This window comes from Dermacentor variabilis, chromosome 2 (assembly GCF_050947875.1).
Source record: "Dermacentor variabilis isolate Ectoservices chromosome 2, ASM5094787v1, whole genome shotgun sequence".
NCBI lineage: Eukaryota > Metazoa > Arthropoda > Arachnida > Ixodida > Ixodidae > Dermacentor > Dermacentor variabilis.
In genome coordinates, this window is record NC_134569.1 from 82,896,674 (window position 1) to 82,914,625 (window position 17,952).

Below are 17,952 nucleotides of genomic sequence, written 5' to 3' on the forward strand. Positions count from 1 at the left end.
CATGGCGTCAATCGCTATGCATGAGGACAAACACTGTAGTTATGCGCGACAACGAGACTGTAAGCTTTTCGATAAAATAAAGTCAACTTAACCGATTTAACCCCCGAAGTCCAGCGCATAATTTTTGATACGCTCATTTTGATACCTCGAAATTCTGATTTATGGGTGGAAAACTTAGCCTATAGCCAGTCTTTTTGATTCCTAGAGCGAGTCCTCAGTTGTGAGTTGTTGATGAAAAAATTAATTGCGACGCTAATTAGTTTTTACACAGCTAACCTTTTTTGTTGCTATTTCTTTACACGAAGATACTCCCAATAGCCAGTTGTGAAAGGCGGACAAGTCGTTTTAATTTTCCTTGATAAGGAAGGGTGTTCGTACTTTGTGAGGTTGAGTGCTACGCTATGAGAGCACGCTCGCAAGTTTAATTGAAAATGTTGTTTATTAACGCTATCTCTCAGAGTTAATCCATTACCAAATCTTGCGTCGTTGATTTAGGAGTGAGAAAAAATGCTTAGAGACAGGCTGAGAGGTTGGCCTGAGCTATAGCTTGCTCTGGCCCGCTGCTCTACACTGGGGATAAAGGACGGGGAGGAAAAGGCTGATGAATGATTATGATGAACATCCGTGACAAAAGTTATTGCGTCACCGTAGGAATAAGTTACTATAAGCAGCGTGCAAACAGACGAGCACAACTCAGAAAGACGAAGAACCAACGCTGATCTTCGTCTATCAAAGTTGTCCTCTGTCATTGCATTAGTCCACAAGTCTCTAATATTAAATATGTAAGAGTGTAACACTCTGTGAAGTCTAAAATAACGTAAGATATTACACGGACGGAGACAAACCGCCACTTATGCTGGCTTCCTCAGCATAGTTCACGCATAAAGAAAGCTGAGTGTTGGGCCGGGGGACGCCAGTGCCCATTTATGTGGGCAACCGGCGGCGACGTGGATTTCGACCCACATCTTCCCGCAGCCAAGGCGTACACTGAACCACGAGGAGACGGTTGCGGCCCAGCTCACTATTGCATCTCTATAACTGACCCACATTTCATTCACCCGCCGTGGTTGCTCAGTGGCTATGGTGTTGGGCTGCTGAGCACGAGGTCGCGGGATCGAATCCCGCCCACGGCGGCCGCATTTCGATGGGGGCGAAATGCGAAAACACCCGTGTGCTTAGATTTAGGTGCACGTTAAAGAACCCCAGGCGGTCAAAATTTCCGGAGTCCTCCACTACGGCGTGCCTCATAATCAGAAAGTGGTTTTGGCACGTAAAACCCCAAATATTATATTATATTATTATTACATTTCATTCGTCCATCTCCGAGATAAGTACAGTTTGCAGTATTGCATTGTAATATATTACATTGCAATACACAATTATTACATTTCAATACACATTACACTGCAGTATCTAGATCATTCACCCATATTTCTTTGCAGACATTTTCTGTGTTAGCGTGCGTAGACAGGTATTTCCATAGGTTTGTGTGTTGTGCGTAAAAACGCGCAATAAAGTAAATTTTTTAACACTAGTATCATCTAATACCAACCCCGTATTGGGCCTTGTGCTTAGTTATCATACGCAGGAAATGTGTATTTTCTCCGCGTGTATTTTCCATTAAAAAAAACATTACGCCAGATGATGTTGCAGCTTTCGATATTAAACAATTTCCTCTCTGGCGCAAACGAAACCTAGGCTTGTCGTAATTCTCAGATGTAAAAAAAAAAGTAAAAATGAAGAAGGCTACTAGACAACTCCACAGGGATGGTAGTCTGAGCTGTGTGAGTCGATTGGTTACGTCGGAGAAAATCGATTCAATTGTTTGTCGCAAAGAGGCGTGCAAAACCACGAGGGAACGTCATTCCGTGTCACGATAGAAATTGAAGCGCGCATATACCGGGTGTTCCAGCGAACACTTCCAAATTTTTTTTAAGGTTGCCTGTGGCAGATAGTGCAATTCTAGTTCATGAGCTGGCCTACTCGAAGAGGCGGACATACAGGCGGAATTTCATGCAGCTCCCATAAAATAATCTGGCAAATACAGTTGCAGACAACCTAAGATTGACAAACAAGCTCCACCCACAACAACGCTATGCACGTGCCCTTCAGCTCTGAAAGATCGAGAGCCGAGCCGGCTCAAGTGCACTCACAGCTGAGTGACTTTGCTGCTGTAATGTAAACGCTGGGCTAATAAAAAAAACGAAAGCTCGTTATTTCAAACTGAAATAATAAGTTTGGATAAGAGTGATATCAGGATAAATTATAAAATCTGCCCTAGACATTCAAGTATCATCAGGTACCGAGTGGCACAAAGATAGATCTGTGCGAAAGAAACAACTATTTTAAACAAGCAATACCGCTTGACGTGATCGAAACAAGCGAACCTAATTGGTTATATATAATTTGTGCATAATTTTGAGTGGACCCTAGGCAGCTTAGTTCTCTTGCAGAGGTGAAGGGCAGGCGCAGCGCGTTTTTGTAGGTGGAGCTTATTTGTAATTGTTAGGTTGTCACCGATTAAAGCGTTCTTTAGTTCAAGTGACTTCGGACAGCGTGGTGACGTGAAAGCAGCTGTGCGACAGCGACGACCAGGTGACCGATGCTAGCGGAATAAGCACGTTAAAAGGTTGCTCTCTTGTATACATCGCGCGCTTTTGCGGCTATGAACATCATTACGAAATGTCGGCGCGGGTATTTAGCAGTAACTGAGTAAGGCGCTCGTGCGATCAAAGTATACTCAAAACCTGAAGCGATTGACATTGCTGTTTGAGATATGTCTATGCACTGTCCATAATGTATGGCGAACTGTTAGCTGTAACAGAAACGCATTTAACGACACTTCTTTGGAACGTATTTCTCGAAATGGTTCTGAACAGGATTTCTAACAAAAAAGTATGCTATAGTCACTGGCTTGAGATCCGTTCTGTAGTTGCAGCATGCCACCTAGCTACTAAAGTTAAACAACTATACAGGATACTTTTATTAATTTATAAAACTATAGGGCCACGGTGCGTCCAATGCTGTGTGGCTAGCAGCTGGCGGGGAGCCGTGCGTTGGATGGGTCACATATATAAAGGTAAATTCTTTCCTTTTTACTCGCGTACGTCAGAATACCAGCACCATAGCAGTAGACCGGAACGTAGCAATTTTTTTTTTACTTTTTCTTTTTGTAACAAGACAGCAAAATGGGGATAGGCTCTTTGGATACTTATGTAAGGACAGCTATCGGGGGGGGGGGGGCACTAACAACAACGGAGGAAAAAAAAACGTGTTTTGTGTGGTGACGTGCGAGTATAAGCTAGCTCATGGTTTAAATAATGCAGGTGCCTGACGCAGTATTGATGTAGTTTCTTCAAAAAAGTAAGCTGAGTCGTCTTTGTGCTCTCGTGGACCATGCATCCGCGAACCAGAAATCTAAAGAATCTGACTACACTGTGAAGCATGTCGGTAAGTTTGTTATATGTATATTGGTAAAACCGGAAGACGAATAAAAAAAAGGCTGAGAGAGAACAGTAACTCCTTTGAATAATGAACTTCCATCTTTGATTCCCATTGCAACGTGTGCGACCGTGTGACTGGATTTGGCATGACGACACTGTTGTTATGACGCAAAGAGGCAAATAACAGAACTATTCAAATATGTTTTTCATTAGGAGACATCTTGACGCATGCGTCAGTCATCCTTCCATTGTTGTGCACGAAAAAGAATGTGAGTACATCGTGGTTTGTCAAATGCATTAATCTTGCGTGTTAACCTGTAATATGACCTTGCGAGTGAACGCTTCTATCTGTCCGCCATCTTTTTTGTCCCTCATTATTAGCGCTGTTGTTCTGCCCTTCAAAAAGTTATATGCTTTGTTTTTTTATATGAGAAGCTTCCTTTAACAGGTGCCGTCATGCACAGGCGCGGTCGTGCGGTACACAATTGCGTCACTTTTGTCGGCTAGCTTGTGTCGGCCTGCAAACTAAAAGCACTTTCAAAGCTGGCACACGTCAGTGTTTTGCGCGAACTTTCAAGTGGAGTAGAAAGAGCTCCTTCTTTTTATTTCCTATTTTCTCTCTCTTCTTGCAATTTTCTTCTTTAGCTTTCGTCTCCCTTCACCCGTTCCCTAGTGCCGGGTAGCAAACGGCATATATATGTTTCAGTTACCCACCCCACCCTTCGTATCTATCTATCTATCTATCTATCTATCTATCTATCTATCTATCTATCTATCTATCTATCTATCTATCTATCTATCTATCTATCTATCTATCTATCTATCTATCTATCTATCTATCTATCTATCTATCTATCTATCTATCTATCTATCTATCTATCTATCTATCTATCTATCTATCTATCTATCTATCTATCTATCTATCTATCTATCTATCTATCTATCTATCTATCTATCTATCTATCTATCTATCTATCTATCTATCTATCTCGTAGAACCAAGTGCACTAGGATGTGCAATTGGTTCATTGTAACTGTATAGTGACGCCATCACCAAAAAACATTCAACAGTTCTTTCATTAAGTCTAGCTGTTGTTCGATCCTTTCAATATTTTAAAATTTAGTTCAGTAATATCTAACATATTTTAAAGAACTGCGTTTCCTCAGTTAAAGAATGCAATGGGCGATGCTATACATGTATATGTTTCGCACCGACGAAATATTTGTGTCGAAAAGTTCCTTGTTTATTTCTAATAAACGCACTATTAAAGCGGTTGAGACACCAAATTTTGAGGCTATAAAAAGCCTGTTGTAGGCTGCTTTTGTATGCGAGGACACCCACAACGAGGTATTGAACGCTGCAAAAATTTGAAAATGATTTTAATTCAGCTCCAAAAAGTCATTAAAGGCTCCTTCTCGTGATCGAGACCCATGGCTAGCGCGGCTGCTATGACGTGACAACGGAAGAACGAAAATATTGACGTCATAGCACACTAGCACAAAAACGTGACCTATGATGAGTAGCGATGAAATGCCGATTAGGGAGCCGAGCATAGCCTCCGCTATGAGCGAGCTACAGGCATATAGAAATCCTTTCTCTGTACTACAAGCTTCTAGAACACTGTAATCGAGCTAACCCTGGCCCTTGGCTAACCGAGACATGCACAGCGCTGTAGCGGAGAGCAGTTGACGTAGCATCTGAGAGTCGCATAGTTCGGCAGCTCGGAGCGGTCTCTCGTTCGCTTGGCGTCTCTCAACGTGTAAAAGTCCGTCCACGTTACCGGCACAGCAATTCGCCGTGCGCCGTTTGCCGTTCGCGGGCCGCCGTGCGGCGGCGGTTCTGCTCGCGAACGGCGAGATTTCCTTGCCGTAGAGAGGATGGGACCGGGACCCATTTTTGCGGCAGCCGTACGGCCAAGTGGCCAATCAGCGACCGAGGAGTGGTCACTCGGGCACCGACGGCAGCTTCACTGCCGCTGATCGTTCGGCGGCGCCGATATCGTCGCTACGCTTCTTCCGGTTCACTTCAGAGCTAAAGCTGACGGCGCTTCGGAGTGAATCACCGACGCTCACAAGCCGCAATATTTTCTTACCGTTGTTGTCGCTCTTCGCAATAAGTATAATAATCGCGACATGCACTTCGAGTCGCCAGTTGTTTACCTCTGCTGGCAGAGCACGCGTATGCGCGAGCAGACGACGCAGCATAGTTTTACGTCACTAATTTTTATGACCCACGGGACCAAGCCGCGTTGCGTTTCCTCTCCTACGACGTCATAGCATCACCCAGAGCCCAGAAACCGAAACCGAAATCTCTCGGTATAATAACGCTGTTATTGAGTTATTTATCGGATATATATGAAACCCGCGGTGTGTATCGGGCTTCCTGAAGCAGTACGCAACGCCTGAATCAAAGAACGCATGAGCGAAAATTTTCATGTCTCCACCCCTTTAGGCGAAAAAAAAAATGCTCCTATTTTTTATATGGGGCGTTAAAGCAGCCTTGCAGATAGTGTCTCTTTCCTCCTTAGTGATGGGTTGTTGACAAAGTCGCCTGGAATTGTTGCACGTTCAGATCCGTTGAAGATTGTTATGCGTCCCTCAATGGCCGACTTCACCGGCGTCATCTTCCTGACATGGTTCACAAGAACTGAGTAATCTGTAGGACCTGCAGAAAAGAGCAGTAAAACAAAAATGTGTTGGAATATCAAATTGAAATCCGGGTGGGAGATGGAACTTGTGCAGGCCCATCCGATGGGGAGAGGGTCCCAGTCAAGCTGTCGTTACGCAGCTTTTGTGCCGCTGTCTTAACGGATGGATGCACACTTCATGATAAACGCATGTAGCACTCGTATCAGGTAGGAGTACGTGTGAGTGCGATCGCGAAGAGCTTTTTGCTTTGCCCGAGAAACTTTAGATGGCCTTGCACGGGCAAGGGAAGCACAAACTTCATGAGTCCTTTGCACACCTCCCCATATCCAAGGAATCTTGAATATGGAATATCCAAGGAACGACCGGCCTCCTTTACTATACTCAAGTTGCGGTTGGCGACGTCTAAGTAAATACATCCTTATTCAATAAATGAATTTATTGGCGACATTGTTAAGTCCTATCAAAATCAATCGTACACATACACCGATATGTGTTATCTTAGAATACTTAACAAAGAAAGCGATAGTGTGTTTCTGTCGCAAGTGTAACGTGTAGATTTACTCGGTCTTCGAGGAACGACTGCCCTTAATTGCGTGCCCTGTTCCAAAGCTCCTTCCGCAGCCTTGTACCACGTGACTTAAGCGGGCGCTGCAGCAATCCTTCTGTACGAACGGTCGCATATTGTTTGAAGTGTTTCTGGCTTCTTCCGCAGCTCTTCTCATTATTATACATCAAATAATAAGCTTAAAAGCGACGATCACATTGGCGTAGTGATTTGCAATGTGGCCTTAGGTGTGTGCAAGTCTAAACACTATACACAAACTTCGACCTGGTCCTCACCTCCGCTTGTGGCGTTCGTTGCTTTCTTATAGCCATCTCCTCCTCTCGTAATGTAGTCGGTGGTGACAATTCGGTAAACCCCGGTGTCACTTACTTCCTCGTATCGAGGCACCTTGCACCTTCTGCACAGGACTTGTATTGATACGACGCGACAGTTACGAGGATACCCCACGTTATACGTCACACGAATACCTGTAAGACAGAGAGAGAGAGAGAGAGAGAGACATTCTTTAATCAGTGGGTCGAGATGTTCGCCTGGCTATACGCTTAGCATGCTGCTCTAAAAATGGCTGGTTGGTGCATGAAATGAGCCCCTCACACACAGTACACCCGCATATAAAACACGCGCAATTAACAAGCACAAGTACACATGCATGGTAACAAGCAGATAAAGTGTCTGGTTTAAGCCAGAGTTTCGGAGGAGGACTCATGACGCCTTCGTTGCGGGCAAAGCACTAGCAGTACTTCTCCGGAGTCTATGAATGCGTAGAAAGTCGAAAGAGTTACCACAGAAGTTAATTCAAGATTAGCAAATCGCTTGCTTACGCGCGAAAGGCGGGGAAATCCGACTGAGGAGTTTTGGCCTTCCCCTACGCAGAAAAGCCGGCCAGGGTCATTGAAAAACAATTTTCGCCAGAAGGATTGCTTACAGCACTGCTGGGCATGAAAACAGCTCCAAAAGGAAGTACCAATAAAAAGTATTTCTCTGCTAACTTCTAGACAGACGGTAATGTAAAACACCGAAAAGAAAGCTTTCAGAAAGTAAACTGCTCCTTTCAATGTAACCCCTGCTGCAATGAATTTTACCAGTAAACTTGGGCAAAAGTAAGAAATCTTCTCGGGAAATGGTCCCCAGCTTTAATGATATCGGTTAATTCGCTGCTGTTTCCCTAAGGCTCCTAAATTTTCTAACGTGCAGAATTTTTTTTCATCGTTTTCTAAGGATTTACTACTGCCTAAGAAACCGCAAAATATTTAAATTCGGTGTACCTCGTCAGTATAAGATATGGCGTCATGTCCTATAATAGGACACCAGGGCTTAGTGGTTGTAAAGAGCGATGCGAAGTATTTGGAAGGTGCATATTATTCTTAGCTGTATCAAACATCTAAATGTAATATAAAAAAAAAACTTGCGTAATGGTAATTTGACTGCGGTTCTTGTGCGTGAAAGGCTTTAAAAACATTATTTGGTTTCGCTATAGAAGGCTCATCATTGCACTTGAATGGCCTCCATCTACTTAATAGTCGCTTTGTCGGATGTATTTTCGTTACAGATGGCCAATTTTTTGTATACTATGCAGAAAAGCTGCTCCCCAAATCTGAAGAAGCCAACTGTACATCCTTTTCTTCATCATCATCGTCTTCTAACTCCAACACGCACAGTTACTTCATTATCACACGTGAATGGCCTCTATCTACTCATAGTCACTTTGTCGGGCGTATTTGCGTCATAGATGGCTAATTCTTCGTCTGCTGTGCAGCAAATACTGCTCCCCAAGCCTGCAAATGCAAACTGTATATTGTTCTTTTCATCGTCATCGTCTTCTACCTCCAACATGCACACTTCGTATAGTGCAGCAAATATATTTAGGCCCTCGATACCCAGACGTTTCGCTATAGGAGTCACCTTGCCTCTGAGTACAGCTGTTCAGGCTGACTTATCGCCTCTGGAATAATAAGACAAGAAATCGGAAGCTGCCACAAGCAACAGCGCTCCCACTTTACAATAAACTCATGCAGTAGCCTTGACAACCACTCAGTCCTCGTGTCCTATATTTAGTACACACAAATCATGGCTTGCCGTGGGCTACGCGCAAATGAGAGGCAAAGGTTCCCGATATAGATACAGCCCGAAGCATATCAGAAACGACATATAAATTTATGATCACTATCGAGACAGTAAGTATTGAGCAAAATATTATGAAAAGACGTGAATTCTGCTTCAGTCGTCTTTCTTGCCTTCCGCCATTTTGTTTTCATCGCTAGGACTTTCTGCGGAAGATAAGGACGAAGAAACAGTCGCCTACGCTGACGGAGATGTATTGAAAATGGCTAAAATTCTTTTTTGACTTTGCTAACCATTTGCATTACGATATAGGACAATTCATCTTCGTGTCCTTTTTATAGGACACCAGAGCCGAGCGGGTTAACGGGCGCACAAAATGTGCAGGCTTTTTCCATGTCGTTGGATGCTACGAGTCAACTTTTCACCACGCTTGACAATAATTTGGAAATATACAGCGAGTTCAATTTTAACAGTTTCTTATTTGAAAACAGCCAAGTCAAGTACAAGCTCGTAGTAGCTGTGATGTTATTATTCTCTGTATTCATCAGGGTGTGAAGGGTACGAGGGATTATAGTAAGAGAAAAACTGCCCTACTTCTCTGACTCGATGGTGAACAGCACATGCGTGATTTCAGGAGATGTGAGAGCCCACTCATAAAAAACAAGTAGGAAACATCAATGTTCATCTTCGTGGAACATCAGTGTGTGGATTAATGCTGTTGTTTCCACCTATTGTTTTTACACAATAGTTCTCAGCTGTTGGAACAGTTTTTGAAGCGTACACGTCCAAAAATAGGTAACAGACGCATACGGACAACATGTAGTTTAACAGTTGCATGAACTCACTTTCATTTGTCGTTAATTAAGTGCTTAAGTCACTTATAAATATATTTTCATCTATGTGTGTAAGTGGGAGAAGCCGATCACGTGGTAGGGATTGGTGTGAGGGAAGAGTCTCCTATAATACATTCGAATATCTGCAAACCAAGCTTCAAGCGTTCCTAAGCATGACTGCAGTGTTCTTTGTACTGAGTGAACATCACTCGCAGATGCAAAGAATGCTATGTCGTCTGCATAGGCATATACTTGTACGGTATCGCCCAATAGAATTGAGCTTAACAAATGTTAAACGAGAAAGAAGAAAGGACAGATCCCTGGGGAACGCCTCTTGATCGACTATATTTTTGGGTCAACACGCCACGTTAGGAACAATAAAATTTACTACCCTTTAAAAACATGGTATATCCAATTTATGATACATCGATGAAAACTTATGCTACTTAAAGCGTTATGGAGTATGGCATGCTCTACGCTGTCGCATGCTTTGGCTAAATCAGAGGTCACTAAAACTGCATAGTGCGCCTTTGTCGAGCAAGCTTAATGCGTCCCTCTAAGCCGACATGTACGCCCCATATCGACCATCCAGGTCTATAGATCCAATCTGATATGCGCTTAATGATGTATTATCATTTAAAAATTTCATGATACGAATGTGCAATACCTCTTATCTTAATTTTATAACATCCGAAGTTGGTGCGCGATTGGCCTTCTATTATCTATATTCATTCCCGCTCCTTGTTTTTTAAGCAGGGGGATTATTTTAGCGAGTTTCCAGTCAAGAGGGAGTAAGTAACTATATTTGAGAGATCTCGCGGGGACAGGTCGAACAATATTTCCAACATGCCTGATGTAATGCCATCTGGTATGTGACATGCGCGCCACGTAGTCTGGATGCCTGTATTTTCTTTTCGGTACACGTCATGGCGCCTCCTCGCAAGGTGCGAACCGCTGCTGAAGAAGCGAAACACAGACCTCCGGGCGTGGCTGGCAACCAGGCACCATCGGGCTCAGCAGATCGCCGTGCATAGGGCAGCACAAGCCACATTTCGCCGCGAACGCCCGGCGGAAAGTTCAGATTGTTCTCGTGAAAACCATGCAAGGAGCCTTCGCCGCGAAGACTCTACAGTGCCTGGTGCCGAAATGGGGCACCTGTGGAGCCGCTCCTCCAGCTTACGCTGTGACTGTGCTGCGTGTGCCGGGCAGGCCTGTGACTTTTTTCACCGACTGCACCAAACTGAGTTTCACTGAGCCGCACACTGAAATACACTGACGTTTGGAAGCTGAGTTGAACATAGCACAGCCATCTACGAGAAAGTTGGAGCCTGCCTAACATGGGTTTCTGTCTTTGGTTTTCAGGTCTTCTATACTGTCCACAGAGCTCATTGATCATCAATGTAGGGAAGGTGCCCCAGGAAAGAAATCACAGCACGACAACACATAAGCCTACAATCAAGTTTTCCTGCAAGGTGACCTTGGTACACAAACGGCGGTACGTTCTGATCCCCGTGTGCAAACTAATTTAACAATATTAATTGGAAATATTACGCAGCTCGCGCTTTTAATTGGTAAACCGTTTTCGATTGTTAACTAAACCAAGCCAAGGAACACACATAACAAAGTCAGAACCAGTAAAATAAACGAACGTATATAAACGCATTATAGTCGACACGACTGCTGCGCTATTAAAACACAGTTCATCACCGTCACCAAAGTGCGTTCTTGTGCCGCAGATATAACGCTCTAGAAATAATAATAATACGGAAGAGACACCACGATAGCAAGAAAATTGCATCAATATTTTACAAACAACTCTTGCCGCAATGAAAAACACCGTATCGTGTTTTCCATAGTATCTCGAAAAGATTCGCTTCCAAGATTTCGAGGACAGTCATCTTGAGTGTTCGTCGCAGGCATCCTCTGAAGACAAGAAGCAATGCGCTTGCCGTGAGCTTGTAATACACTTCGTGAACATACAGCCTGACTCTGATTGCATTGGACTTACCAGAAATTTTTGTCACTTAGTGATTTATAGTTTGCTTTGTGCCCTTAGAAGCGCGCACGTTCGCTTTCATGTGTTTCTGAGCAAGTGAGTGCGCGGGAAAGCTAGCACGGTACCACAGTCTCAAAAGTTATCTGGACTACGTGACACTAATATGAATATGTAGCCAAAGAACGTTATAACTCACCCGATACTTGCAAGAATCGGCCCTGCTTCTCTTTGTAACTGTACTCAGAGACTGAGTACTCAAACATGCTTCGTAGCTCGGAGCCATTGAGTGTCATGATGATGACCGACATGCCGAAAGGCATTGTAGACAATATATGGCCCATCCTTATACCTTTGTTGTAAGAGGGAAAAAAATAAAGGTATGTTATCGATGTGCTGATCTTTTAATTTCGGTTGACTATATAAGCAACTGCTTAGACGAGCAGCTAGAATAAATTGGGAGGAAACAATACAAACCATGTAACAAAGGGAGTTTGTAAATCAGGAGCAAGGAAGTAAAAAAAACAATTATGTGGATCCTACGCACTGTGGGAATCCACTTAAGCAAAACTTTCTAAATGCATTTTGCTTTATTTACGATAATTAGCGGTGATCTTGACAAGGAATGTTTAATTTCTTCAGCGTTTAGTAGAATACAATAGGCGAGTTGACGCTAAAGGTTACCTCGTGTGCAACTCGGCTGAAACTCCTGTACCGATTCGAAGCAATTGTTTATCTTTCATCAAACAGCTAACATTCTACTACCAGTCATATTTCGCCTTACACACAATGCGGTTATTGCATGTGCGCGTGATAAAGCTACTTTCCCTTACCTTTGCAAGATAACAAGGCTACGATGGAGGAAGTCGTGCCGACGCAGCAATACTGAATGTATGTGTCGTTGCAGCGCAGTTCCTTATCTCAGGCAGAGGAGCGTGGTATCATTTATTTAAGAATAGGTCGTTTGCTTGGGCTTGTGACACTGTGCAAGCCTAAGAAACTCGCCGACTACTCGCACATTGTAGCCTCGCAGCGAGACTTGAAGCTTCGCCGATTGCGCTAGCCATTTGCAATGAGACTGTCTACGCCGCGGGAGTTTGGCGCTGCCGCATTACAAAACAGAAAAGCTTCTTGATTTCCCTTGTTTACAGTTAATAAAAGCTAACTTCACTCTGCTGCAACCTATCGCAGCGAGCGTCGGCAACATTTCAAAGCGGGAACGACGAAGCTTTCGCAAAGGAACGTCCGTGTGTCGTGTGAATACGCGCTGATTTCTAACCTAGCCTTAACTCCGGGTTTGCAACCACCGTGTGTTCATTTCCAACGTGCAACCTTGACGAGTTCACGTTACGTAGGCATTGCACGAGCGAAAGTACGTCCGCTCCAACTTGGCATGCTTCATAATGACAGCGTGTGTTGCTTGGACCGATTACGCTTGCATGGCGTGAGATTTCGCAATGAAGACTGCACTGGGGAGGCTTGATTAACGGAAACGAAGCCTTGTTTCATGTCACTATAATCTAAACAAAAATAAGCTCGCGTGTTCACGAGCATGACACTGCTGCACTGCCGATTTATTCAGAATGTGAGCTACATAAGATGGGGCAATATATCCCAAAACGTGTCAAGCTGAGGAGACGCTAATGTCCATTGCGTTACAAGCTTCACTATAATGGCACATTTCATTACATATGTTCGTGAACATGACATTGTTGCGCAAAAAAAATTACAGTAAATAAGGCAAGGAAGGAAAAAGTGAAGAAGGAAGGCAGGGAGGTTAACCAGTGTAGCCTAACCGGTTTGCTACCCTACAGATGGGAGCGGGAAGGGGGGATGAAAGATGGGAGGAGAGAGAGAGAGCACATAACAAAGCAAACACATCGTCAGTTACAGTCCGTCACTCTTGCGCGGTACGCGACATCACTGTCACAACCGCTTGTCCAAGCCCGTATCCTTCATAAACCGAAGTAGTCCCTTCGTCGCCTTCAGCTGCGATGTCTTCTGTCGGCGATATGTGAAAATGTGAAATAATATGATGGAAAGCATATCAAAAAATAGCAGCTACGAAGTAGTTCTAATGAAGTAGTTTAGAAATGGAAAAATGAGCACGGTTGGCATAATAGTGAATGAAAAGACGCAAATGCATTTTTTTACGATTACCTATCGCATTGAGAAAAAGCAGTGAAAAATAAAAACTGCTCCCTGTTTGCGTGGTTGAAACCGTTAAGCAAGCAATTCAGCGCATCACTTTCTTGCCCCCACCGGCTGGGCATGTTGCGCGCTTACTTGCCCGTGCAAGTTTGCTCTTTTCCCTTGTGAAGAAGTACAGACGGCATCTGAGAAAAAAATGCCCAATTTCTGCCGTGGTGCCCAGTACACCGGCAGCCCTTCGAACAGCCAAGGAACTGCGCCGGGCAAGGACACAGCGTCTCCTTTCACAGTGAACTTATCGCTTCGAATAACGTTCATGGTGTCAAAAATCATTTTCGCAAACTGACTTGAGAGTCGAAGGTAAAGCCGCCAGCTTCATGTCGCGCTATTGCACGTTTCCACTTCAACCGCTCATTGGCGTCACTAGGCAAACAAAATAGCGATACCTTTACGTTCACACCTCTGTAGCCGAAGTGACAACGCGGTACAGATCAACAAATTATCTCTTGAAGTGAAGAAAACCGACTGCCGATCCTGCCGGACTACTTGGGCGCCCAGCCATAGAATAAAGAACCAACTGACGCAGCGCACAGCTTTCCTCTAGCCCACACTGTGCTCCCAGCGCCGCTGCGTGGCAGCTACGGCAACATAGCAAGCTCTCCCATAGCGCTACGTAGGAGTTTCATGACCAGAAAAGCATTGAAGGACTTTCGTTCAACCCATTTTCTGCCTCCTCTCCCTACCTCTTCTCAACGATTCTATCTATCTCCCCTTTGGGCTGTTGCACGATAGCAGAAAGGTAAGCGCGGCAGTTTCTGCGATGCTTTCGGGGAGGGTCATGGAATGTCACAACTGTCAAGATGGTATTATGCCGACACCCAGGCAGCTCCAGAAGACATTGTGATGACCGTATATGGAAAGCTCCAAACGAGTTTCTCGCGTCGCCTTTAGTCGCTGCCGCGCTCCTGCCATATATATGCGCGCTATGAACCACATCCAGACGCGACGTGCGAGACAGCAGCAGCAACGGAAAAATTGAAGGAAGAGGCAAAGAATGTTTCACCTTAAGAAAGAAACCTTTAAGATGAGCTTGGATGTTCAAATTTACAAACCAATAAAAAAGGCAGGAAAAGCGGTTGTGTCACTTTAAGTAAGTGTCAGCCCTCTCTAATACTGTAATAAGAAAGAAAGAAAGAAAGAAAGAAAGAAAGAAAGAAAGAAAGAAAGAAAGAAAGAAAGAAAGAAAGAAAGAAAGAGAGAAAGAAGGAAAGATTATCCGCAGCCGTTATTTCGAAAAAAAAAATTGAAGCAAGCACGCATTCGTGTTTTCGAATAAAAATCTAACAGCTCTCACCGCTCGATTCGTATTGGATACGACTATTTGATACTTGAAACTTTGGAGCTTGTCGCAGTATATACGGTATAACAACGGTTATAAGACGGTATGGGGCCACGCACTTCTAGAAGCGGTAGCTGCACACTAGCCACATTCAAATCAGCCAGACATTCCCGTATCCTCTGTTCTGACTGATTCAACAGAAGGAATAATTTTTTTATTTCGGCGGAGCACCGAATTAAGAGCGAGAATGTTGCCCTGTTGCTTTCGCAATAATTCGTGTCGCCACCTTCTAACAAGATATTTCGTCTTCCATATCGGGATAACCGATATGTCTCATATTTAACATTCTCATTAAGATCCCTCGGCTTACCTGCAAGCATCCGCACCGAAAACCTGCTGAAGCTTGGAGTCCACAACACGCTCGAAGAAATTATCGAGGCACAAGAGCACTCACAGCTGCTAAGGCTATCCGGCACCCCGACGGGCCACAAGCTACTCGACGAGATGGGCCTCAATCCTGTCGACCAGTGCCCCGACGGCGTGCGGATTCCCAGCGACATCAGGTCTCAACTGCACATCGCGCCCCTTCCCCGCAGTATGCACCCCGCAAACAACGTCGGCAGACGTCGGGCCAGGAGTACAGCTCTACTCGAGCATGTCCGCAATAACCACATTGAGCAAGCTTCGTGGATGCCGCGGCATATGTCCAACAAGAGGCATTCGCTGTCTCCATCGCAGACTCCAATTCAAGGCTCACTTGCAGCGCGGTACGCACTTCGAGGCCCGTGGTAGCCGAACAGGTTGCAATCGCGCTGGCTGTGCTCGATGGTCGCAGAGAGGCAATATATAGTGATTCCAAGGCAGCCATTAAGGCCTACCAAACCGGTATGGTCTCCCCTCAGGCCCTCCGTATTCTCCAAAGCGCCAAAAGTATCTCTGCGCATTCTCTCATTTGGTTGTCCGCTCACTTGGGGTCGATTGAGGGTTCTCCCTCTAACCCTAACGAGGGCGTACACGAGGCCGCGTGAGGACTCACTGACCGCGCCGCCTCAGCAGTCCCCCTGCCCCGCGGGGAACCCTTGCTTACGTTTAACGAAATCACCACACACTACTATCTGTCAAGACGGGTATTCCCCCTCCCACATCCCTCCTTATGCAGGGCGCGGGCGGTTACCCTTCGACATTTACAAGCCCGTGCGTACCCTAACCTCGCGGTTCTTCATGCCATATACCCTGAAAGATATCTCAGTGCGGACTGCCCCACCAGTGGACTAAGGGCAACATTGGACCATGTGTTGTGGGAGTGTGAAGCCATCGGCTCCTCCTTCAGCGAGGATAGGTGGGCTGCGCTCTTGGGCAGCCCCGAACTCAATGACCAAACCCTGGCCGTCCAGAGTGCCCGCGATTGAGCCGTCAAGCTCGGCTTGGCGGTCCCTACGTGGGATTAGCCGGGTGGCGCGGGGTCTCCCCTGCGTCTTCTCTGGAGCGAAATAAGGTTAATTCACTCACTCACTCATAAGAAGTTAAGGCATTCCCATATAAAAACCCACCTGTCTCCGTTTAGAACGCCGTATTGAAAAAAATGTCGCATGCCCAATAACTCCCGTATACAATACACGAACATATGGGTATCCCATATAACAACCAGTATGTTCTGATATATCATATGGGACATATCGCATATAAGACATCTGACACTGGACGTGGAATATATACGGAACATGTTCCATATGCCGCGTGTTACATGGGAACACATGGGCTTTTACATGAAATCGCATTGGTATTTGGTATCGACTTATTTTTTTTTCTTTCCCATTTAGGTTACCTCTGTCGCTCTCTCAAGATGTGTTTGGGCATCACGACTCATATACCTGTATAACCGGAGATGAAAAGCAATCCGGAGCCCTTGACTGTGGTGACCATCAAAGCACACTAGTTTCGAGAGATTGAACTTCCCAGTTTACCTTCTGTTTTATCAATGTACTGATCGTATTGAACAACGACTGACTTTACGCTAATTGCTAATCTTAGGTTATGCTTGTAAATGTTTCACACAGCCCATGCAGCGATACTTTACAGCATTCCAGCTAGGATACAACAAAGACATGCCGTTATTTCTGAGTTCATTTTTTTTTGTCAATGTCAAATGCTCACCAGCTTGAGGGATGGGCGCGCGGACAGCACCTCCGTTGAAAATGGCGCCGTTGACATCAGACCAGAAGTCGGGCTCGCTGCTTTCCTTGTCCGCGTAGTAGGCGAAGAAGCCGTCCGCTATCAAGTTCCCAAGGTTACACTCGCGTAGCCGGCATATACTGTCCGCCTGCTCTAGCTCCACCTTCGAGCGGCCGATGACCTCATTGATGGCTCTCGTCACGTTGTCCTTGTAGCATTCTATGAGGTCCAGCATACCTCGGTCTGAAGGAACAGAGAAGGCAGCCACATGAGGATATGCGCTCATACAGTATTTCAATACTATGCTGATGTGCACGGCGCGACAACCGATAAATGTTGGAAACAAACGACGAAGTGCTAACGTCCAAGTAAACTACTTTCGTGAAACACACAGTCGCTTTCTTGAGAGAGAGAGCTAGAAAGAGAGAGAGAGAGTGAGAGATGCAAATGAGAGAAAGGCAGGGAGGTTACCCAGAGTTAAAACCTCCGGTTTGCTACCCTGCAATAGGAGAAGGGAAAGGGTAAGACGGAAAGAAGCGCGCGATAAAAATAAAAGCGTGAAAAAAAACGAAAAAAAAAACATCCCTTTCTTGAAGCAGTGCGGGACATATGTATGACATTGACATCTTAAACTACTGGAGTCGAACCTGAACAATGTTGTACGTTTCTCGTGCCACTTGGCGGGCGCAATACAGGAGGGCTCAACGGACACCTTGCTCACGCTCCACGGGGCTTTCGTATACGGCA

At 45.0% G+C, this 17,952-nt stretch overlaps 1 protein-coding gene across 1 annotated transcript in view; it reads right to left on the bottom strand.

The window, feature by feature from the left end:
* Positions 1–4,812: 4,812 nt before the first annotated feature.
* The window catches only part of LOC142572181 (protein 5NUC-like), a 36,330-nt gene continuing 23,190 nt past the window's right edge, over positions 4,813–17,952 (bottom strand). Inside the window, exons 6-9 of the mRNA XM_075681114.1 lie at positions 17,188–17,448; positions 11,743–11,895; positions 6,932–7,123; positions 4,813–6,107 (exon numbers count right to left, since the gene is read on the bottom strand). Coding sequence (XP_075537229.1) covers positions 5,932–6,107; positions 6,932–7,123; positions 11,743–11,895; positions 17,188–17,448 — 782 coding nt within the window. The 3' untranslated portion in view covers positions 4,813–5,931. The remainder of the gene's footprint in view (positions 6,108–6,931; positions 7,124–11,742; positions 11,896–17,187; positions 17,449–17,952) is intronic.